Raw genomic sequence first — 24,362 nt, forward strand, 5'->3', positions numbered from 1 at the left:
TGTGACTAAGTTCTGAGTTAGAAGACACAATCAGAGTGACTTGTGGAGTCCTTCATCAGCCTCGTGAGGCGTGACTGCAGCGATCTGAGCTGGGCCGTTTCCACAAGCACCGTGTTCTCCGAGGTGCTTAGCTGCTCAGCACTGATTTAACAAGCTCACAACAATCACACACACACACACACACACACACACACACTATAACTCCTCCCTGTCTACCTTCACATCTGTCTTCAGCTCATTGTTGTAGCCTGCAGGCCTTTCCTCTGGATCTGGACATAATGAAACTCTAGAAAACTGATTATAAGCCCTCTAACTGAAGCCGCATGCTGCAGCCTCCCTGAGCGTCCGTCCTATGGAAAATTGTGCATTTTATTGCCAGATTACATTTCCTGCTCTGTGCTCTGCGTTTCTAATGGGCTCTCGTGAATCTGGCACTGAGGTTTGGAGATAATGATAGCCTAACTACGTATCCTGGCTTGTATTTCATTCAGGCTTGCAACAGCAAGGAATATTCCGTGTGCCGGGATCACAGGTGGAAGTCAATGATATTAAAAACTCATTTGAGAGAGGTGAGACAGATGGCGTTATTTTCCCCTTTTTATTTCTCACATACTTAAACAGCGTAATGCACATTTTCCATCTCCTCAAATGTGACCACCGAAGCTCATGCCGTCTTCTTCAGGTGAGGATCCCTTGATCGATGACCAGAACGAGCATGACATCAACTCAGTGGCAGGGGTTCTGAAGCTGTACTTCAGGGGACTGGAGAACCCGCTCTTCCCAAAGGAGCGTTTCCTGGACTTCATCTCCACCATCAGTGAGTCACAAATAGTAAAAAAAATACGAAAAAGCGTCACTTTTTTAAGAAAGCCAACTCGGCTGAAGAGGAGAAAGGCATGCGCTGCAGCACATGGAAGCAATCGAATGCTAAGGCCCTCTGCCTGATATTTAACAGAAAGCCAGCAGGAAGATTAGAGTGTGGGAAGCCGTGTGCAAGTTCACCACAGATTCCTTCACCGCCGTTTCCACGGTGATAGTCGATCACTCAGTCAGGGGTCTGACACTCTCTTTTGCCTTTTGCTTTTGAACACTGCTTCTATTTTCCCTGCTGCGGTCTGGTTTGTATTATATTCTGGTGTTATACACACATATACTGTATATACTATGTTTAAACATCTATATTTGTCTCTTGTACATTGTGGCAAGCCACCTTTACTACAACTCTCTGTTTCTGTCCCTTGTGTTGCAGAGCTGGAGTCTGGCCCTGAGAGAGCACATCACATCCAGCAGATTGTTGTCACTCTTCCTCGTACCGTCATCATCGTCATGAGATACCTGTTTGCGTTTCTTAATCAGTGAGTTTCAACTGTTTCACTTTATGTTGAAGTCACAGTTGTTGGTGAGTACAGAAGTGCATGCAGAGAGAATTTATTCTTTGCAAACACATCTGTAACTGAATGTTAGAGTGAATTTCTATTGGGGGAAATCTGTGTTGAACAAAACCGGAGTCGGGTAAAAAAATGTGTGTGAAAATGATGTGGTATTTATTGCCACATCTGTCTGCAGTATTTTAGATGTTATTTATGGACCCGGAAACTCATACCTTACTGAAGTAGAATACCTGTCCTCCTATAATCGTTGGGCTTTCCTGCGGAACAAAGTGTTTGATTTCATACCCCAGGTTATTTCATTCCATATTTATCTGCTGGAGCTAATCCAGCTGTTGTTTCACAGCTCGGCCTCATGTATGAGGCTCTAACTCTAACTAGGTTGATTTAAATCCATTGATTTAAATTTTTTCAAACATTTGAAAATTCATTTTTCACGACTTACTGCAGCAGGTCCGTCATAATTTCAGCTCCTAATTTAGGACGTTTTAGATGTACAAACCTACATCGTCTTCCACCGTCTCCAAGTGGGCAAAAAAATCAAATAGATCAGTTGTAGTATTAAAAGTGTACTAACAATCACACACATTAAACTACCACTGTGTAATGCAGTACAGTATTCTATACTTGTTATCTATCGGCTTCTTACCTCAGTCATATTTATACATGCGGGAAAGAGACACGCGATGCTCAGCTCTCCTGTCCCTCAGTCTCTCCCAGTACAGCGACGAGAACATGATGGATTCATACAATTTGGCAATCTGCTTCGGTCCTACCTTGATGCCCATCCCAGATGAGCAGGACCCTGTCGCATGCCAAGCACATGTCAATGAGGTCATCAAGACCATCATCATCCACAATGAAGTCATCTTTCCCAGTCAGCGCGAGCTGGATGGCCCAGTGTATGAAAAGTGTATGAGTGGAGGGGAGGAGTACTGGTGAGTGTTGTCTAACGCTGATGAGAAACACGTGAGCAATGTGCCATTGTGCTACGTCAGCTATGTTACCATGTTATTGTTTATGAAATAAAAAAAAACAGTAAACAGCTGGTCCTCACTTACCGACGGAGTCACGTTCCGAAGACCCCGCCGCTAAATGATTCCGTCGTTGACTTGGCCAAATTTTACCCCGCAATGCCCTGGCGACGCCCCCCGGTCTATATCCCGCCTCTCACCCATAGAAAAGCTGGGATAGGCTCCAGCGACATCCCCGATGCAGAAGGCGGATAAAGCGGGCATGAAAATAAATCAATGAAGGATTTTATTTTTTATATTTGCAAATGTATACGCCATTAATACTGTACATAAGTACGTACTCGCTCACAACTGCATGGCCGGTGCATTCCACTCATCGTAACAGCGATTCCTTGTCGCTAAACACATACTTTAAAATGTCGGCAAGCCCATCGTGACCTCCGAGTCGCCGTTAAACGAGTACGTTGGTAAGTGAGGACCAGCTGTATAAAGCACCGGGGTGACTTTCTGTTGGCTCCCTTAGTGACAGCCCCCACAGTGAACCAGGAGCTATTGACGAGGCTGACAATGGGACTGAGCCGCACACCAGCGATGAAGGTCAGCACATCACAGCAGTCATCTCATATACCATAGATTATGTATCAGGAATCTTACACCTGGGGAGTTTTCAGCCAAGTAGCTGGATGGTTCACGTTAACTGTTGGTCAGATGGCCAACCTATCTGCCCTGTGTATTTAGATCTAATGCTAGCATGCTAAAATAAGGCACGAGCTCGAAACATTCTACCTACCCGACATCAGCATCTTTACTGTCAGCACAGCCCAACCTGTCTAAATACGGCCTGACAGCATTGTTCTGGCCTTCTTTTTTCATGCAGCCCCCCCCCCCCCCCCATTAACTGCTCACCTTGCATCTGTGCACCCTCTTCAATATCAGGGCAAAGAGAAAATGAGAATATTGATAGCAGTTTCTTTAGACAGCGCCAGTCAGATTGGACGCCACAACAGAATGCTGAGGAATGAAATGAAATGTCTCATTACTATGTGTGATTGGTTGATCGTCGAAAGGGAGGGGGCTCATTCACATGAACGTCACATGAGAATATGAGATTTTACTGCTCCAAGTGGATTAAAAATCACACGAGGATTGACCTTTTAACGGGATGCATTTAAATAAGAGGTGGTGGAGGTTTTGCTCATGATCGCAAAGGCGTACGTTGTGTTTTAAAGCTGAAGGCGAGTTGAGTAAACAGTGTTGGCATGCAGAGCCTACTCTTTCATCTGTGTGTGTGTGTGTGTGTGTGTGTGTTAAGCTCGCTGCTCCCCCCCCCCCCCCCCCTGCACACTCTTTGTTCAGTGTTAGTCAGCAGCTCTCCTGAGACTTTCTCCTTTGTGCAGTGTTTCCCCAATTCTCCTTTGAGCCTTGAATACATAACTGGGCCAGGAACAAAAAGCCAAATCACATTTAATTCATGGAATATTATTTGCTTTGCCTCCAGTGAAGAGTCAGTGAACGGATCTGTGTAATGTGGAGCGTGTCAGGTCAGACGGGGGGGTAACCTTATCTGTGCTTCATCTGTGCTGGTTGCTGTTCCTAGTGACCCCCCTTCTCTTTGATTCCGCCCGCCTCCTCCGGCCTCCTGCAGGATCTCAATCATACCAGTTGGATCTACATCATGCGACACCATGCTGTGATGATAGGACCTTTTATCTTTTCATTGCTTTAAACATTTTTCATTTGAACAGTACTCTTTCTCAATTTTTGCCATCCATTCCTTAGATAAAAATGCATCTCAGTATTTTGCCATACGGTTTTCTCTGACTGACCCCTGCTGGCTGTCTTTTTGAAATGCAGAGGAAACACATTTTCTTTTAAATTTGAGCAAAAATCTGTATTTTTACTAAACTGATTTTAACCTAAAATAGATATTTTCCTCCTAGTTTTTAAACTGTAGTCAGTTTTACTACTACAACTTATCACTACTACCATCTAAGCTTGGACTCTGCAAGATAATGATGTCTGATTTGTTGTATTTCCTAACGACAGTGTAAATGTTCTTATGATACTCTCATGTGCTGTATTAAAACAATCATTTAAATGCTGCAAAGATTCAGTTAGAAGAACCGGCACTCCAATTATGCTTCTGTTCTTCTGTTCAGTGGTGCCTTAATTGTTTTTATCAGCCAAGCAGGTCTGTGTATATAATGGAAGAAGATCCATCTTGGGGAAAGAAGACTTTGTGATATCTTTGTTAGAATGTCTCCAAAACTTACGAGTGGATTCCAAAATTCTAGGGGGGGGGTTCATTGTCAGTGAGTCACATTATAGGAGGAGCCATGACATAATGAGGATTCTACACTTATAGTGCGGTCTACTTTTTCTAGTGTTTGTTTTAGTGCAATGTGTACTTAATATATATTTGAAATCTATTCTTGATGAAAAGCTTTTGATTTCTTCACAGGCACTGAGCATTGTTATTTTATTTTTGTCTAATTGTGTTTTCAGAGCTTGAGCAGATTGAGGCCATCGCTAAGTTTGACTATGTGGGACGGACTCCCAGGGAGCTGTCCTTTAAGAAAGGAGCTTCTCTGCTTCTGTACCACCGAGCGTCCGAGGACTGGTGGGAGGGTCGCCACAATGGCGTAGACGGCCTGATCCCACACCAGTACATTGTGGTGCAAGACCTGTAAGCGGTGTATATTCCAAATGGCCATTATTGAAGCTGATACATAATAAACTGTCACATTGAGTACGTTGCATTAAATATTTCTTTAACGCTTCTCTTTCAGGGACGATGCTTTCTCTGATAACCTCAGCCAGAAGGCAGACAGTGAAGCGAGCAGTGGGCCGCTACTGGATGATAAGGGTTCGTCCAAAAATGATGTCCCGTCACCATGTGAACAATCACCTGATTACCACTTTGGAGGAGTCTTGGGGAGGTGGGTACATTTAGAATGGCTTTGTTGCTGTTAAAAGCTCTGGACACTATTTTCCTGTTGTCCTAAATTGATGCCTCTTTAAAGAGTGAGGTTACGGTCGGATGGAGCAGCAATCCCACGCCGTCGGAGTGGCACCGAGACCCGTAGTCCAACCAGAGGGGCTGACACGCCACCCCGGGCCGCAGCCTGTCCCAGCAGCCCCCACAAGGTGTCCATCAGCAAAAATCGAATGGAGAGCCCAGAAAAGAGACGCCTTGGAACCTTTGGCAGTGCAGGGAGTATCAACTATGCAGACAGGAAGGCCTATCCTGAGGGCCACCCTCTGAGGCCGGTGCCTGGGGCCACTCGTCACAGCAGCCTGGGGGACCACAAGTCGCTGGAGGCCGAGGCTCTGGCTGAAGTAAGGCTGACATGTTGATGTTACAGATCAATGTAGCCATGCAAGTCTACATCCCACTTCTGTCAAGAACAAAAGTGTTGTCCGTGAATACGTTTACATTTTTAGATGTTCATAAGATGTAGTTTAGTAGTTTAGCTTTCAACAAGGTTTTGTGGAATATTTGGTCATGATTTCTGAAACAAAAATAGAACTAGGAGCCTGAAAATGTTAAAAATGGAAGAAGACATCAAGGATGAAAACCATGTAGTCTAAAGCGTACACTGTGTAGCCTTTATTTAGCAGTGGTCCATCTTCATTATACATGAAGTGCATCAGGGACGGATTCTCAAGCGTCCCTGGCTATTATTGATGGTTGTGTTCTCATCCACCAGGACATAGAGAAGACTATGACAACAGCTCTCCATGAGCTGCGTGAGCTGGAGCGACAGAACGCCGTTAAACAGGCTCCGGACGTGGTCTTGGACACGCTGGAGCCCATGAAGAACCCGGTTGGCTCTGAGCCCGGCAGCCCACTGCATACCATTATGATCCGCGACCCAGATGCAGCAATGCGCCGCAGCAGCAGCTCCACCTCGGAGATGATGACCACCTTCAAACCAGCTCTCTCCGCCCGGTTGGCCGGGGCTCATTTACGTCCCCCGCCCATGAGGCCGGCGCGGCCTCCTTCCGCCCAGCACCGTTCGAGCAGCTCCAGCTCCTCAGGGGTCGGTAGTCCTGCTGTAACTCCCACTGAGAAGATGTTTCCAAGTAACAGTACGGCTACTGCTTCAAATATAAGTGCGTCCGGTGATGCAGGGGAGAAGTCTGGCACCATGTAGCGAAGACGGAATCTGGTATGGAGCGGCTTCTGCTCAGGAAAGATTTCCAAACCAGGGAAAGGCTTATGAAAATGGTTGCTGATGTGTGAAAAGCAGGCATGGATATTTTTTTTACTTCTCTGTTTTCTGCCTGAATTAATTCTGCAAACTCCTGAAGAGAGCTTGCCATGCGTTACCATGGTGATAAATCAGTAGAAGAAGCTGTAGAGGCGTGATAGTGTCAAGCTTGATTCTCTTTGAAGCTTGATTTAACTCTAGAACACACAGTATGTCTGCGAATACTTCAGTTTTACCTCAGTTCCAATATAAAAAAAAACGTATGGACATGTTCTCATTCCTCAGAAATGCTGAATGCAAGTGAAGCAATGCTTGTGTGAAATCGGATTTCAACCCAGCACATGTTGTCCAGTCAATCCTGCTGATGTGTATGAAGCACCTCACCTGGACGGGTGCAAACATTCAGGATGAAGTACCGTTTAGGTCGCAGGCCTTACGGCTGTACATACTAACTTACTTGAAGTTGCCATGTTTTCTGTTTGTACTATAATACAGTGGATGTTCAGCAATATAGCAATTTAGTGACATCATATATGGCTGCATGCAGGATGTTAGAGGGGAAAAAAGGAAGACATTAATTATGTCATTGTCTTTAAGAGACTTGCGATGATTTGGGATTTTCTCCTACCAATATGCTATAAGTATACTCTTTTTTTCTTTTCTTTTAAACCTAGTTTTTAAATGAAAAAAGTTACGTATTGGGATCCTAAAATATCAGGATGTGTCCTTTGGTACTCAAATGAAAGCTTCCTGGGATGCTGATGATCTGAAGTTCTTTCTTATTACTAATCAAATCTTCACAAAGGAAGTCCTTCACCATCATGGCATCAGTGAGAAATACTTAACATTGCCTCCCTTATGTATTTTATATGAAATACAGAAAAGTAATGCATCAACCAATGCAGAAATCCTGCAGTAAACCTGTACATAATAATATAGGTAGTCATTTTTAAGTATTAATCTCCAGGAAAGGCAAAGGGTTGCCTGTGAATGGCCCTTGTGAAGATCAGAATCGACCTTTCTATCATCTCCATATATTCTCTTACCTAGTTAACCTACCTTATTGTGTGCTTAGAATGCATTTGGTATTTCTACTGTAGAAAATTATGCTTCTGAAACATTTGCCCAAAAGATTTGGAACTATTGACTGATCACTTCTAATTTGGGCTATTTTTTTTTTTATTATTGCACTCTGAGGAACCTGCGACGTCAATTTTAAGACATATTGATGTCACAGCTGTTTCCACCCTTTCTGTCTTTGTCTTATCCTTATTGATGGATAGAGTGACGCTACATACCAGTATTTATGCCTCCTATACCTCTTGTCATGCTGTCAGACCTTGACCACAGACTTGTCACGTGCATCCCAAAAAGGCCGCTCTGTTCTGCTTGTCTGCGCTGTAATAACTAACTCATATATCCTGGATGGTTAAACAATGGCTGGATGCGGTGCCTTGCCTCGGGTCAAACGCACAAATTAGTTCGCTATTGGATGTTCCTTTACTTACGAAATGGGCCTTTTTTTATGGTGAATGGAATGATGGACTTATCTGCTTGCTGCAGTCGTTAAAAGTTAAAGAGATTAATAAGAAAGATGAACTGGGCTATTATAAGCATGCAAACCGGGCAGATCCTGCTGTGGACTCTTCTGTCGGACTGTACATATTTCAGTGTTACTGAAATGCATCCTGCTCACTACAAGTAAATGCTTGCAAATGGATTGTTTGCTGATGATTCATCTGACATGAAGGCATTGGGTTTGAGAGAAGAGCGACTTGCAGCCAGAGAAAAACAATAGAGCATTTAAATCACAGTGTCCTCATCACCCCCTGCTGGATACTGTTGGTACTGCATTATGGTACCATCAGCTGATTCGGGCATTATGCGTACAGTTTTATTTGTCGGTCCTAAGCTATAGTTTTTGCATCTATGGCAAAACTATAAATCTGAAGTCTATGAAGATATTTGTAACAAAAAAATATGTTTATTGAAATATGAAGAAATCACACACATTTGAGATGATGATGTTATCATATTTAACTTGATTTAATTTATAGACACTTGTGTAAGTGTAACAAAAAAAAGATGAGTGCCTTTTGTGCACAACATTAATTTTTATTGTGCTTTTATATTTACTTTTTCAAATGCATTATTATTCCTGTTTATTATAAACTGGTTTTTACTTTCTATTGTTACTGAGTCATCAAAGTACCTTTGTGTGAAGATATTCTTGTCGTGAATTGCAGAAGAATTATCATGAAATGCTTCCTTGTGTTTGGGTGATTGCTGAAGAATTAGAGTGATAATAAAAAATAACTACTGTAAACATGATCTGCTGGTGAAGTGCGGTAGAATAATCTCAGAATATGTTTTTCACCTCTTTGTTTTCATCTGTGCTGTGGTTGAGCCGTAACTCTCCTCATTTGTCTCCATCCATTCATGTTTCAAGTTGGAAACAGCTGGACTGATGTAAACTTGCTTCTTGAAGAGGTCAACATGCACCCGCCGCACTCTTCTTTTCCCTTCATGTCACATCACATGGACGGATATTTTGCCTGAAATGTGTGCCGAAACGGTAACACGTGTTTGTCTGCTGACACAAGTAAACCTGAAATTGATATTCAAAAAGGACGTGACAGTGCTGGAGCAGACTGAACGCTGGTCATGTTGTGGAGAGCTGATTACCTTCTCTTTAACTGTTTGTCTCGTGAGGCTGTTTGTCGATGAGTGTCTGATTGGTTGAAACCCTGTGATGTAATGTGCACCATACCACTGATTGGATGTTGAAAACTCTGGCGTCCAAATAAAACCATCATTGCTCTGTGATCTGGATACAGTGAGTGACTTTTCTTTGATTTTTTTGTGTTATATACACATTCTGTAATATCTGAGCGAGTATTACAAGTAATCAATATATCACAAAGTCTTCATCATTTTCCCATTAGGGACAGCCACAGTGGATCTCCTTCCAATACCTTCAATCTCCTGTATTCTCCTTCCTCACATCCACCCTCTGTATGTGCTCCCTCGCTTGATTTAATTGGACTTTGTGCTTTGTTTTTTGAGGAGATGTGGACTCACCACACCTCTATCAAAGACGTACATACGGACAGATGGAGCGATGGGCTAGGCTAGGCTAATCCCATATGACCCTTCCACAGGTGCATTAAACATTATGCAAAAAATAAGTTATACATCAGAGAGAAGAAAACAAACACAACAACAACAATAACAATACTACTACTAACAATAATAACGTAGAGTCTGCAGTTCATTCTGTGGCCACATGATGGAGAGACTGCAACACAGAAAATATTAGAGCATGTAGTCTGCCAGATGCATTGCATTGATTACTCTCGTGATGCTACTGAGAAAAACAAATTATGCAAATGAGATGGTTTTAAATTAAGTTTCTAGACCTTTGGTCAGAGAGCGTTACGTCAGCAGGTCACACTGCTGTGGCATAATTTGTTCCACCTGAGAAACTCTTTTTCAGCAAGAACATGTTGAACATGAAACATGTCTACATGTTATTAATTAGTCTGTCACTCACTAAGTGGTAAAAATGTAATACATTTTACAAATTATTACACTGAACAATGTTGAACAAATGTTGAAGCTCCATTGCCGAAAGTTTCAAATTGATCCATAATCCGGGGATCTCTTCTGGATCGTCACCAAAATGATCTGTTCCGGATAACATCCGGACAACACAAGGGTCAATATTTGTATAAAATTCAGCTAATCTCAAATTAGTGTAACTCCTATGTAATATTTTCAAATAAACGATTTGTTTACATACTGCATCTCAGCGGAACGACTGGCTAAGTGACGTAGACTGGCCGGAGTCGTTTCGAGCGGGACGCAAATTCCTGTCATCTACTATGACGACGCCATTTCTCACCCAACACTGTCCCTGATTGGCTATAGAGTATGATGCCATTACCCAATCAATATGGCTCACAGACTTACGCAGCCAAACAGGGCAAGAAATACTAGCCAATCAGAGGGAAATAGGGTGGGGCATGCCTTTACCGTAGTGGGATTCGAAATGTAGCGAGCGGGATTGTCATTGCGATAACTACTTTTCATTTTCGAGAAATGGCTGCTCAAATAGAAACCGATTTACCTCCGAGCCTTGAGTGTCTGAATGTGAGTTTTTATAATATCAAGTATCTCTGTTAGGGCCAGGTCCTAAAAGAAAATACCAACAGCTAGCTTCATTTATAGGATCGATAGCGACGCCATTCATCTATCTCAATAATAATGTCTTGATGTGCTAACCTGTTGTGCTGATATAGAATTAACTAAATTATAGCTGTAGTCAACATGTATATCTGGGACATAACGTGATGTAACCAGGTCGATGAAGAGGTTAGTTTACGTTAAAAACAAAACAAAACAAAGTTAGAACGCTGATCAGAAAGTCCGAGATTTACATTCAGCGTAATATCGATCAGCAAAACGATCCACCAGGGGCAGGGGGCACATCGGGGTGTGAATGTGACCATCTGTGGGAAACTAATAGTTGTATTGTTTGATGAGTATATAGCTAGTGTCTCAGTTACATAGCAGACAGTCTGAGGCAGACTTCTTTAGACGCTGTAAAACAGCATCAGGTTGGAGCCACTGACTGAGTGTGGATGATGTATCCCTGATTATCACCTTGATTTAGTTGTTTTCTTTCTTCCTTTTCAATTTAAGTTTCAGCAAGGCTACCTTCTGGTTTGGTAAATGCGGGTTATGGTCTCACTGGATTAGGTTTCTGTTTTATTGAGGATTAAACTCATCTAATGAACAGATTATGGATTGAATGAGAGTTATTTCGTTGAATGTGAACTGTTTTATTTTCAGTCAGGCTGCTTTCTTTGTCACTTTTCAGTTTAGGTTCATTGAAACTATTTTTTTATTTTGTAAACAAAATGATCTATGGTGAGATCTCCTCACTGAATTAGGCTTGTGGGCTACTAGTCACCCTCTCTGAGCTACCGATCCTCCAAGTTGCCCAAAATCTATTCTCTTGACCATCTTTCATGTATCTGGCTAAAACCAGACTTATTGGTGACTGGGGTTTGCTTCTTTTCTCATCCACAGAATGTTGAAACCCTGCTGCGATGTCCTATTTGCTTTGACTTTCTCAACATCTCAATGATGACGAGATGTTCTCACAACTGTAAGTAAATATTCACACAGCAGAGTAGCTATAGCTCTGTTAAATGAGAAATATACCAAAGCCATTAACTGACTTGTATGAACAAGAAAATAGCAGCTGACAATCCGGATGAAATTTGGTGGTGAGATAGAGCCCCCCCCCCCATCATACACGGTTGTCTCAAATTTCATAAACATCAGTCGAGATATTGAAGAACACATTTTGAAGCTCCATTTACTGCAATATTAATGACTTTCTAAGTGATCTAGATCCGCGTTTAACGACGACTCTGCATTACATATGTACGGTATAAATGGCCGATAGATACGTATGCAAATAAGTAAATACATTTTACCACACAATGTCGACCAAGTTGTCGGTCAATGGGGTTTCTTTTAACAAAAAAAATGTTAAACGGGGTCTTCGAAACGTAACTCCGCCGTTAAGTGAGGAACAGCTGTACGCAGACGGGTTGCTGTTTCTGCCACACCAGACTCTCATATGGAGGATAAATAAAAGGAAACACATTATTTAACTGCTAACAAACATTAGATGTAACATTATTTTTTTCCCCATGTCATTTCAGTTTGCTCCTTGTGCATCAGAAAGTTTTTCTCCTACAAGTTACAGTGTCCAGTTTGCAACATGGTAAGAATTTACTTGATTTAAATGTGTACTTTTACTTCAAACTGCCACAGTTGCTGGTTATTGTCTGTTTTCCTTCACATCTTACCTTTTTATCTTAGAAAGCAACAGAGAAAGATTTAAGAAATAACCGTACATTGGATGAATTGGTCGTGAACTTCAAAGATGCAAGGTAACGTACACCGGATTCTGAATGGTGCCATCAAACTGTATCGGCTGTATGTATATATGTGAAGCGTATTTATTGGTGTCAATGATTTATTGAGAATCCATGATCTGTTCTTTAAGCTGTCTGATGTCTATTTATTATAGAGTCATAGATCTCAAGAAAACATCTCAAACTAAACTGGGTAGACTATCACAAACTCATTTTCTGTTTGTTCCTTGTAATGTGTCTATAAGAGATATTAAAAAAAGTCAAAGTAAAATTATTTAAAAAAATGTCTTCAGTTTGCAACATTGATTGATTGTCTCAGTGGTGTTATTGGTAATCAAGCTGCAATGCTTTTTATGATCATCAATCACCTCTCTGTTATCAATGCTTTGAGAGGACTCCCTCTGATTGTCATCACTGTTAAAATGTCTGGCTTATGTATCTGCTCTTCAGCTTTTTAATTTCCTGTATTTTAACGGTGAGCATTTGAAAAATGGCGTTTCTTGATAGCAGACTGTCAAAAAAATGTTGCCATAGACTTGTCTCGGGTCAAAAGGTTTCACATTTGTTGGTTTATTTTCTTTGAAATTAATATTTTGGATGTATCAAATAATAGGACAATATTAAGCCTATTGATTGGCCTACCTTGAAATTAAATCTGATTTCTTTTCATGGATTTTAATTTTGGACTTAAGAAAAAACTTGTCACGATTACATCATCGAGTTAGAGGTTGTTTCTCTAATAAACTAAAATTATTTTAATTCAGTAAATGTGTTTTAACGTTGCTAACTTCCACTTTTAAAAGTGTTGCAGTGGCCATCCTTTTCACACATCACACAGATGTAATTACCAAAGGCTATTCTTCATGCTGTAGACTGTGTAGAGGGAATCAATATGAAAGGACACTACAATTAGTTGTTGTAATTTATGCCTGTGCTATTGACTTGCTTTTCGTTGCTGTGGTCACTGAGTGTCTAGACCTGGAAGATCAATGAGACTAAAGCAAAATGTCATGTACTTTGTTTTTGAACAGTTAGATTCTGCTACCAATACTGGTATAATATATATTTTAAAAAACTGTGAATGAGTTCTTGGTTAGTGTTCATCCCTGAAACTTTTGTTTCTTTATGCGATATTTCAGTATGTTGAAATAATTCAAGATGATGTTGAACATAATTTAGAGCGCTGTCTTTTCTTAATAGTTTGATTTAAAAGGTGCTTCCCTTTTATGGTGTTTCTTCCCACCCTTTATAGATGACAGAGGAAAAATAAATACACAAGCACGGTGTGACAAAATCTTCATGCAGCAGTCTGAATCTTGGCGTATGAGTTATTGTCACCAAATCGTTTACAATTTGATTGTAAAATAACGGCCCAGCATGAATTCGCTTGCTCCCCACATCCTTCTCGACTGGAGGAGTCGTGTCTGCTTTGCCCTCCTTGGTGGGAGCAGAGTGAGACAAGTAGGCGTCAACGGGTTTATGTTACGCTCATCATCATCTATTTGTACACGTCGCTGTTTGTAACATGCATAAAAGGACAAAAGCTGTCTGCGTTTTGAAATCAAATGCTGCCCTTTTTTAATCTCATGCTCTGCATCTTTCATCTTCTTCCAGGAAGCAGTTGTCAAAAGCCAGTTTCGAGTCTCCTCCAATTTCGCCCAAGACCCAAACTTCATCTGTCAAATGTAAAACTCCCAGACAGATGAGCCAGAAGTGTAACAGCTCTGTTTTGAGTCGGTATTTCCAAAAGAAGCCCAAGACGTCACCCACTGATGAAATCCAGCAAGACGGATCTGTGGCACAGTCTGCTCACCGGGGGGAAACTCTGCGTAGCCACAATGCAAATGAAGCAGAACTACATTCAGCAAACGCTCATCTTACAGTGGTTGTAAAGGAAGAGCCAATAGATGTGGAGGAGGCCTCCATCCAGGTTCTGATGTCAGTCAAACAGGAAGACAGCGACTCACAAAGTTTCAGCACTGAGGTTGCACGTTCTTCATCCCCACCAGAAGACAAAAAACCCACGATCAAAGGTGAGGAGCTGTCTAGAAATATCCTCATGTCTGCACAGAACTATCAAATCTTGAATTTGAATCGATTTGTATTTTTGTTCTGTACCTTTCTGCAGTGGAGTGCCCGGTGTGTTCTGTAGGCGTGTCGCAGCAGTTCATCAATAACCACCTGGACATGTGTCTCAACAGTGCAGAGAAGAAGGAAAGCTTGCGGAGGTAAACTATCCACATAGCTGATCGCTGCCGTGATTGCTGTTGTTGCTCACGCTGTAGTTGACGATGATTTACACTTCGGTCATTCACCGGGTTGCCAAGCATTATTGTAAAATAGCAACATAATGACAACGACACATTTGCAATTATTGCCACACTTCTAGTTTTTTCCAACACGGGAACTGTTTAAGATCCTTTTTTTAAAAAAATTGGATTTTGAAAATTTGTTTTGCAAAGTCATTCGGCCATGTTTTTTGAAATGGCAGCCGTTTTGATATTCTTGTCTTTGTAGCCAGAAACACTTTCTTTACAAGCTTCGTCAACTTACACTTTGTTAGATAGAATATGTCAGAACACTGATGGCCTTGTCTGGTTGTGACAGGAGTATTGATCATCAGAGGTCGGTTTCTTCACCAACTCCAGTTTGTCGATACCGTTTTGTCTCGGCTGTTCTCTTTGATGTCATACGCTACCGTCATTTATTTTTCGCGTGACCAAGGCTTATATTTAGTCCTGGTTTTTTATGACGGCCCAACAAAGAAAAGACCTTCCTTTCAAGATAAAGTGTTAAAAATATTTTTGGGGTGATTACTAGAATAAACTACATCACATGTCTGTTATAGCTCCCTTGGTGTGACCAGGCGGCCAATGGGAAAGCTGGTGTACAACCTGCTTTCCCTGCAGGAACTGAGGAGGAGGATGAAGGAGTGCCATCTCTCAGTGAAGGGTTCCCGGGACCAGCTGATCAAAAGGCACCGGGACTTTGTTCACACCTACAACGCCCAGGGGGATTCCCTCAACCCAAAATCCGGTGAGAACATTTAGTCCATTCAGGCTTAACGGTGATACTGAATTTCATGTTTGCAGTTATGAGTGGGGAGAATGTAAAAGGCAGCTTTGTTGAAAGATACTGGTTTATGATATATTCTCATGCGTCTGGAGCATATTGCAATTTTGTGTGCTTATTAACAGGGATCTTGTGTTTCTCACCATCTACTGGAAAATTCAATATAAAGGAGTAAATGCATCAAAACGTACAAAAATACCAGTCATGAACAAGCAAACCACCAAAACCACATTCCACCCTTGCAAATGAGATCATGAAGATATCAATCAGGGAGATTAATTTGTGGACAAATCCTCTCTCTTTAAAATCCGTTAATTTGTTTTTGGTTAATATGAACAAAAGATTTTTTGACACATTTAATGCCAAAGAGTGTTTCATGTTTTTCTTTCCTCTCCAAACAGTTGAAGATATTGCCAGGGAAGTGGAGGCTAATGAGAAATCAAGGAATCAACTTCAGCGGGAAATCAAGCCTGTATGTTCCAGCAGCTTCATTTGTTTCGTGTCTTCTTAGAATTACTGTTAATTATGTTATGAGTTAATTATGCATCATTAGTTCTTTAGAAAATTGCTTTGATAATTATTGCTATAATGTGCCATTAAACAGGGGGGGGGGGGGGGTTGGATATGTGTGGTTTTTTAGACCTTTTAGTCAATGCATGACTTCATTTTGATAAGAATCACTAAATAGAAGAAATAATGCTGATTTCACAGACTAAATGTTAGAACTTTCAGTAGAATATGAATTCTGAATCGCCAGCCTAAATCACGCTCTCATTGGGTAATTTCTTCGTAAATACTTCTGCAAGTGCATCCTGTGTTTTTATTGATGCACATTATTGTGCATTCCAAACTGCAGGTCATGGTTTTCTCAAAGAATCAGACCGAGGAGGAAATCGACAAGATTCATTCAAATTACAGTAAGTGTTTGTTCTTCTTACCAACACATTTCCCACTGTTATTGTGATATTTGTAGGAGCTGACTCACCGGGCTGACAGCTAAAATAAATTCAACAAAACTAAAGGGATGGAAAAATTCCACTTCACTTTATGTTAAAAGGTACTTTTTGCGTACACTAAAATGCAGACTTGGCTTCGAAGGAGAACCAAACTATCCAGCTGTTGCAGCACTCTTAAATGGGTCAATAAAATCTAAAGTGCAATATCAAATAGCCTCATTCTGACTCGTGACTAGTTAGACTCATAATGCACAACCAGTGGCAACACAAACAGTCTCCTTGAACAACCTAAAATAGGTTTGTTTTATGCATTTGTATTTTGGTTTTCTGGTTTAAAATAATTAATCCAACCCAAGTTAAATAATTCATACCCATAAATAGTTGATTAAATGTGTTTTTCCACTGAAACCTGTGCTGGGGTTAAGTGAGGACTGTCCCTCTGGAAACTGCAGAGGTGCTATTCACATACCTTTCTCCTTCTCTGCATACTATTGTCGTCAGCAAGCTCATCAGGATTTTTCATATTCTCTTTGTTGCTTGGCCATTATTTTCCTCATGGGCTGGAAGCCCTCCATCAGGAGGCAGTCTAATATTCCCTCCTAAAACAGGAGTGCTTTGTCTTCACTGGGTTGTTTAGCAGATAGGGGGTGGATGAGAATGTCAAACTGATGAGGCGATTTCTTTTTTTTTCTGTGTATATAATGCGCATAATACAAGCATTAGGGCTGCTCGGATGACTTTGCTGTTGAACAGTCACAGATTACGTTTTCTTTTTTTTTTTTACAGCAAAGAAATCGGCATGCAAAAGATGCATCAAAGAAAAGTTTTGCGTTTCTGTCCTCGGGGCCGAAGTCAATCGTAAACAGTGGTGCTGGAGGATATTTTCTAAATGCATGTTATGCCATGATGGACCGAGATGAAAGCTTGTTGAAGCCCAACTTTAAAAGTGATTGAAAAATGGAAGTGACTCAGAGGAGGTGGATTCTAAAAATAGCTGCACTGCTGTGATAACCTCTTGATATATCAGAGGAAGAGGCGGATGACTCATACTGCCAGCAGGGGGAATATTGAACGAGCAGCCAAGAAAGTGAAAGCGACCATAGATTTATTTGCACGATTTATGTTCTGTTTTCGGAGAGACGCGACTTTCTTCCACGATCATCTTCATCATGGGATGAAAAAGACAAAGACATTGTATTTGTCCTTTAGAACGGGAATCCTGGACTCAGCGGTGGCATTAGGATCACACTGATGTGATCTCGTCCTGGGGATCCATCTGCAGTGTTGAACTAAACTTTTCTTTTCTCCATATCGCTCCTTTCGTTCAAGGATTGACGGCCATTTCCAAGTGCTCTGATGTTGCTTGTCAAAATGTCATTAGAGTGCGTTCATTGTAAATACTAACACGTTTTCCCAAAAGCTATGCTTCATACTGTTCAGAGGCCCATTTGACTGTTGATGGAATACCATTTGCTTTAGTGCTCTGCTGCCTTGGCAGTAATTGGCACCTGTTTTCTCCCCCTGTAGCCCCAGCCTTCAACAAAAAGACATAGTTCTGCGTTAAGCTCATTTCATTCTGCGTTAAGCTCATGGCCAAGTACTACATAACTCTGGTATTTTAGGCCATTTCAGACCGTGGCTGTCTTTACCTTTTGTAATAAATATGCCCTTTTGCCTGCAGGGAAGCAGCACAGCAGTGACTTCTCCCGGCTGATCGCCCAAGTTCAGAGTCGCCTGGAGACCACCGGACACACTCGCATCAAGCAGGAAGTCACCGTGGACGAAGACAATGCACCAGCAGCACCCCCCGCAGGTACACAAGTACACTATAGCCCCATTAGATCCAGCCTGTCTGTCTGTTAGACAAATCAATACACTTTCTGCTACCACTCTTGGGTTTTCTCAGTATCCATGCCAACAATGACTTTGGGTGATCGTGGTCGCTGCGGCGTCCTCGGTGTCCAGCGTGCTGCAGTTTGAAGCGAAGCGCGTAATCAGCTCCACACAAAAACACCCGTAACAATTAACGCTCTCCCTCGGCCGAGTCGCAGGGCCGTCTCTCTCCTGTCACTGAGCTCAAACCAAAGCCCAGCTGCTGCTGCATTACTGTCAGGCCATTGTCAGACCCTGATTAATGACTATTGCATTTTAAACCCTAAAGAATCCTTGGACTGTTTTTGAAAGGAATTTGCATTTTCCATTTTGGATTGACACTATTCCATCCGTGCAATGATGCGAGATCTTTCACTCATTGTACTTAATGTGTCCTTCAATCTAGTTACTCACAACAGGACTTAACGCCTCTATTGTGCGTATCTGGCGAGGGTGGATAAGAACACTTCGATACTGAATCAATATTCGGTGTAATCCAGGATCTCTTCTGCATCGTCACGATAAATTAATCACCTGTTCCTGGCAACATTCCCAACATTTCCTGAAAACGTCATCCAGACCCGTCCTGAACCCTTTGAGTTATCTTGCTAACAGACGGACAGATTGGACGCCGGCGGCGAGTACATAACATCCCCCCCCCCCCCTCCCCCCAGCCTCGGCGCGGTAATGAAGTGCAGAAAACTTAAGGTGGCATGCAAGTAGGAGAAGAATCTATGATAGAGATTCTGCTCTATTCACATCAGTGAAAACAGAGTTTTTTCAAGGACAAGGTTATCTGTTCTAGTGACGTTTTGAGCTTCCATAGCAACAACTTAGACCCGTTCTTACCAAATTAATGAGGTTTGTTTTTGAAGCACATTTTCTAACCTGAGTATTCTTTCTTTGACAAATTGTTCTTGTATTGCTGGAATGAATCTCATCAAGATCCAGAAACAAAAAGCCCAATAGAAGATGCAGAGGAGCCGTCCACAAGCATCGACGTGTTGCCCAGCCCGACTCATAGTGACGTGTCCATCAGCAGGTGAGCACGAAACGAAGGACTCTATTCATTTACAGCCCAGGACTCCCTCAAAGCTCGTTGGCATGCATCTTCATGCAACTGCATTTTCTGCACTTTGAATGGAGAACAACAGACGAAAGCAACTCGGATTCACAATTTAGCCTTCTAACAATAGTAATACTAGAAATGTGTTGTAAGTGCTTATTACTCATTTACTCTTTTGGAAAAACTCATCTGTTATTTAGTTCTGCAAAATGTATATAAAAAAAAAAAGTCAGACATTCAAATGTTACACATTTTGGATCTTGCCTTATAAGGCCGTGGCGTCTTTTTTGTGCATTTATAAAAAGTCCGTTATCAGTCAGTTGTCATGACTCAGGCAGCAGAGCAGCACAGCGCTTTGTGAGACTGGCAGCTTCTTGGATACACCCCGTTGCACCGCAGCAAATGTGTCTGAAGAAAACGCTGTTCCTTACGTTCTCTTCTCTCCCTCTTTCTGCATTGCAGTTCTATTTCAGACATATTTGGACCAGAGGCTCCAAGAAACTTGGAGTAAGTCATTCTGCTGTCATTGCTACTGTCAAGAAAAGTAATGCCATCTCAGTGTTTCTACTGCCATATCGGTTCATGCTAGGACGGCTACAGTTCACCCTCTGTGCTAATGCACGTTTGTCTTTTATGCCTAGATGTGAAAGGGAATTTGTGCTCATAGGCCCTGAGGATTTCTCCAGCATGGCTGCTTGTTGCTTTTTTTAAAGAGCATCAACTAGATTTAAGTGATACAGTTTCAAATGAGTTGTGAATGTTAAAGCGTCGCCATTATTGTCTATAAATATGAGCATACATTTTCCATCTCAACATCTATTTCTTGCCCAACGTTTCTGGCAGTGATTCAGTGTAGGGTGGTCTTTTTGCTCGGGCGTTCATTGGCGCCCATGTAAAGATCCAGGTTTCATGAGTGGATTATTAAACTAGCTAACGGACAGCCAGAGTTAAAGGACAGTGTCTTTGTTACATCAACAAAAAAAAGCTGCAGTGCAGATGGAAAAATTACTTCCCCTTGTCCATGCTAACCCTGTGATGCAGTGTTTTCATGGGTGGGGGTGGGGGTGGGGGGGGGGGGGGGGGGTGGATTCCTTGTTATTAGATGCACGTCAGCTGTAGTTAGTGTCCCTGAGCTCCTGGTGATTGTTCAGAAAAGTTATCATCCCCAATCTCAGTCAAACAGTTCTGTCAGCTCTAAGTGCAACTGTCCAGAGAGAGGCGGCGCCACTGACTTTGGAAGTCTCCCCGCTCTACTGTGAAGTCCTCATTTATTTTGTTGATCGTGTTGTGTCTTCGCTATCTCTGCTGTCATCTGTGTCAGACGATTTTAACAGTATAACCCAGTGACCTCACACATGGCCCATGGCGGTGCGTCCCTCTGAGGCTGCTTGAATCGCTACTACACTACTTTATCTCATACACCAAGTGTTCATTCCCAAAGTATTCCTCAGCGCAGCACTTATCTTTTATCCGTTCATAGTGCAGCAGCAGCGTTGGGCCTTTGAGTGCTTCGTCAGTTCAGAACGGCAAAATCCATGTTTTCTTGTAAGGACTGTGGCATTTCCATCAAGGTCGGCTCGTTTTTCAACACTTAGCTACGGCTAAGGCTTTCAGATAGTTTCTATTTAGTTCTAATCCTTTCACAATTGCCCTTTGTAGTTTTTATGTATTTATTGTTATCCTTTGTTTTCAACCTATTGACTAAAAATCTGATAGTTCAGGTCGATAATATGTGGAAACCTCGGGTTTGTTCCTCCTTACCCTCCTTTTTTTGTGACGCATCTGATGGAAACTTGTGATTGAGATGACCTATTTGTACGTCCGGACGAGTTACTACTTGCCTGCTTGTTTAAGGCCTTGTGACCCAAGAGGAAACTGGCTGCTCTCTGCTTTATATGGACGTCTTATATCGGCCATGTTTGGATTTCTGCTCTCAAGCCAGTGTTGGAATTTTGTTTTTCCCAGTCCATGCAGTGAAGATAAGCAGGCATTGGACCTTGTCAGTGGCTAAAGGGTGATATACAGTACGTGTGTAGTGAGGGGAGCCCTTCATGTGAGATGTAAGTGGTTCCGCATGCGGAGTTAGAGCTCCCCTTTGCCTTCTAAGCCATGAGCATTTCTTCTTTAGAGGATCTGTGTCCACCAGTTTGTGTCGGAGGTGATTCAGTAAAGAGGTTGAAGGCTGCATGCTGAGCTGTGGGGCCCAACAGGCCTCAGTGCCGTGAGGACCAGACAGCCTTATTACACAGAGGCCCAGGTGTGCTCCTCTGAAAGAAAGGTATTATTAGAAGACATTTTTAAAATTCAAAATAATATAAGTGCAGGTTAAAAACAGTCTCATTGTTATTATCTTCTAAATGTAGAATTTATGGAAAATAAAAAGTGTCAACACTTGTTTATTCTTAGTATTCAGCGTGTCGGTCTGCGCTGCATCAGTGATTTAGAGGGGGAAACAACAGTCTTTCTACAGGATGTCTTTGTTTAGTGCCGTCTGGCTCCTGCCGAGGAGCTTACACGTTCGCCTGGGTCAGCCAGTTGTGGATTTGACAGGAGATATAGGCAGCGTTTTTATGAAGTGTCATTGAAGGGTGGTACGTGGGCCAGGAAAGAATCCGTAAAATCAGTCGGGGACGTCAAACAGACATGCACGACTAATGAATGAGCTACATTGTTCATTGAATATCCCGGGTTGCTTTCAGCAGGCATCCATCAGGATGGCTTCAGAATCATACCCGGAGGCATTTTCCCGTTAGCTGGTTACCCTCTGCAGACTTTGCAGAGTGTTCTCTGCATTTGTTGTTCAGGGTCAAAGTGCTGCTGATGCGAAGAGGCTGCATGTTATATAAAGACATAGACATAGACATTCATTTAGCAGACCGCTCCTGATGCCCACTGGAGGAGGATTCATTGTAGGAGCCAAACTGCCAGCGTAAATGATTTCTTTACAAAAAGTCAAGGTGTCTTCCTACAAAAGAATGTGTTGTTGAGTGTTCCTGTATTATTTAAAAAACAATCTAAATCGTACAGCTTTTATTTAATTTATTTTTTTTACTTTTTATACTTCTTCTAACCAGAAAGTACCACTTTAATACTTGTTTTGGAAATGTTCCGTGTTTCTACTGTTGGATATTGACTGAGGAGTAAAAGGTCTTCTCTTTTATAGAGTCACAGAGAGGACCTCGGCCCAAAAGAGAAAGCTCAGCACGAGAGGAGACGCCGCAGCTTCGTCGCCTGTGCTTGGAAAACGATGGCGTAAATCATGAGACGAGCTGGAGGAGCGACTTATTTTAATAACATTTAACTTCTGACTGAATTTCCAGCGAGATCAAAAAGTGCATTTCCTACACATTGTTGTATTTCAGGGGACTTTCTGAAGCTGCCCTTTGATTCCTCTAGTTTTTCATAATGACTAAATGTTATAAGGTCACTTCAGCAGTCAAGCAATGAAACACTTGATTATTTCAATGCCATGATGGCAAGGAGCCGAGTTTCTAGTTTAGAAATATTTCTTTGACTGTCGTTTGTAATTTTCTTTATGTAAAACATGCACTCATAAGTTGTATTTGTTGGCAAATTATATCCCAAGTCCCGTTCAGTATTCAGTTTTCTATTGCTGCTTCTAATGTCCTCATCTTATTTTTCTTTATTGAATATTTGAAGTTACAATGTAAAGAAACCATCAGCTGTGTAATAAATGTTTCTTCCCGCGTCAGCTTTCCCTGTTGCCATATCTATACTTTCTAGGAGGTGTAAATATATTTGGAGTAACATCTGCATAAATTATCCTACATGAGAATTAACTGGATGGCTGTTTCCTAACATTTCACATCCATCTTATAAGTTAACTTTTTTTAATGCAAAAGCCCACAGCAAATCTTAAACTCTTCGATTGATTTTGTTCATGTATGTGGAAAGCCCTGCTAAAAAAACGAGTGTAAACATTTTAGATATGTAGCTGGAGTTTATCCAGATACATGCACGGAAGAGTGAGTGGGAAACTCATCCAAGAGTCGACTGATTGAAAACAGATCTGTTTGGAACATGATGCTCCTGACAGTGTCTCCCCTAATGTATCACTGCGGCATGCTTATAGTGCACCTATTTGCTTGACTGGATCTTTACCGCTAATGCAATCTTCATTGTTTAAATTTAAAAAAATTATTTTCCTCATAACAGAATTTTACCTTAATGAAAAATAGTTGTCCAAAATTACCCATGCACAGGCAGCGCATTAGTTTTTTTGTAACTTTTTTTTAAAGATAATTTTCATTTTTAAAGGAAAGAGAGAAAAAAGGCACAAGCAGCTCTTGATGTTCGATCATGATTGACACATGAATACAGATTATATTGAAGGGCACAATGTGTGTGGAACACAGAAGGTAACGGTACAAACAGCAACTATTGGCAGCAATAGTTCAAATAATACAGATTGAAAGTCGTTCAATCGTGGTTTTAATGTGTTTGTGCTGAATCGGTCACATTGAAGAAAAATAGATCTATCATTCACTAAAATCATTTTTGTTGTTTTGTTGAGAAATTATGTAGTTGGAATGAAGATCTGAGTGAAAGGATGTTGTCATGGCAACAACATATATTGTGGCATGAATTTCTCTTTCAGCAGCCCTCTGATAAACAAATTTTACAGGAATGTTGTGTTTTGTTTTTGACACTTCTGGAAACTCTTTTCTAGTTCATGTTTTAGTGACGATGGCTTTGATCAAGGAATCACTGACTACTTTCTCAGCATCCTGTCGGTGTCAAAGGAACGTTTGAGGTGTGCCACTGCTAACAGCCAAAATTCTGCATGTCAGATTTATCTCAGATGTCAGTCTGATGATTGATGCTAAAATGTCTTTCAACAATAGT

At 41.5% G+C, this 24,362-nt stretch overlaps 2 protein-coding genes across 2 annotated transcripts in view; both read left to right on the forward strand.

Moving 5' to 3' along the window:
- Nucleotides 1-6,519, forward strand: part of srgap3 (SLIT-ROBO Rho GTPase activating protein 3) — a 35,722-nt gene extending 29,203 nt beyond the window's left edge. Inside the window, exons 14-22 of the mRNA XM_068742973.1 lie at nt 492-569; nt 683-817; nt 1,250-1,355; nt 2,099-2,326; nt 2,886-2,959; nt 4,868-5,048; nt 5,152-5,301; nt 5,386-5,701; nt 6,073-6,519. Coding sequence (XP_068599074.1) covers nt 492-569; nt 683-817; nt 1,250-1,355; nt 2,099-2,326; nt 2,886-2,959; nt 4,868-5,048; nt 5,152-5,301; nt 5,386-5,701; nt 6,073-6,519 — 1,715 coding nt within the window. The remainder of the gene's footprint in view (nt 1-491; nt 570-682; nt 818-1,249; nt 1,356-2,098; nt 2,327-2,885; nt 2,960-4,867; nt 5,049-5,151; nt 5,302-5,385; nt 5,702-6,072) is intronic.
- A 4,158-nt stretch (nt 6,520-10,677) lies between these two features.
- Nucleotides 10,678-23,175, forward strand: rad18 (RAD18 E3 ubiquitin protein ligase). Its single transcript, XM_068742863.1, has 13 exons — nt 10,678-10,728; nt 11,671-11,749; nt 12,315-12,376; nt 12,475-12,545; nt 14,145-14,563; nt 14,659-14,758; nt 15,379-15,566; nt 16,004-16,074; nt 16,459-16,519; nt 18,240-18,371; nt 19,376-19,472; nt 19,959-20,003; nt 22,660-23,175. Exons 1-13 carry the CDS (start codon nt 10,678-10,680, stop codon nt 22,757-22,759), a joined length of 1,476 nt encoding a protein of 491 aa, XP_068598964.1. The 3' UTR covers nt 22,760-23,175.
- The last annotated feature ends 1,187 nt before the right edge of the window (nt 23,176-24,362 follow it).

This window comes from Brachionichthys hirsutus, chromosome 8 (assembly GCF_040956055.1).
Source record: "Brachionichthys hirsutus isolate HB-005 chromosome 8, CSIRO-AGI_Bhir_v1, whole genome shotgun sequence".
In the NCBI taxonomy this organism is placed as follows: domain Eukaryota; kingdom Metazoa; phylum Chordata; class Actinopteri; order Lophiiformes; family Brachionichthyidae; genus Brachionichthys; species Brachionichthys hirsutus.

Coding starts and splice junctions, on each gene's coding strand:
- rad18 (XM_068742863.1), top strand. CDS start 10,678: ATGGCTGCTCAAATAGAAACCGATTTACCTCCGAGCCTTGAGTGTCTG. Junction 14,759..15,378: donor AAGAAGGAAAGCTTGCGGAG/GTAAACTATCCA, acceptor TGTCTGTTATAG/CTCCCTTGGTGTGACCAGGC. Junction 18,372..19,375: donor ACCAGCAGCACCCCCCGCAG/GTACACAAGTAC, acceptor AATCTCATCAAG/ATCCAGAAACAAAAAGCCCA.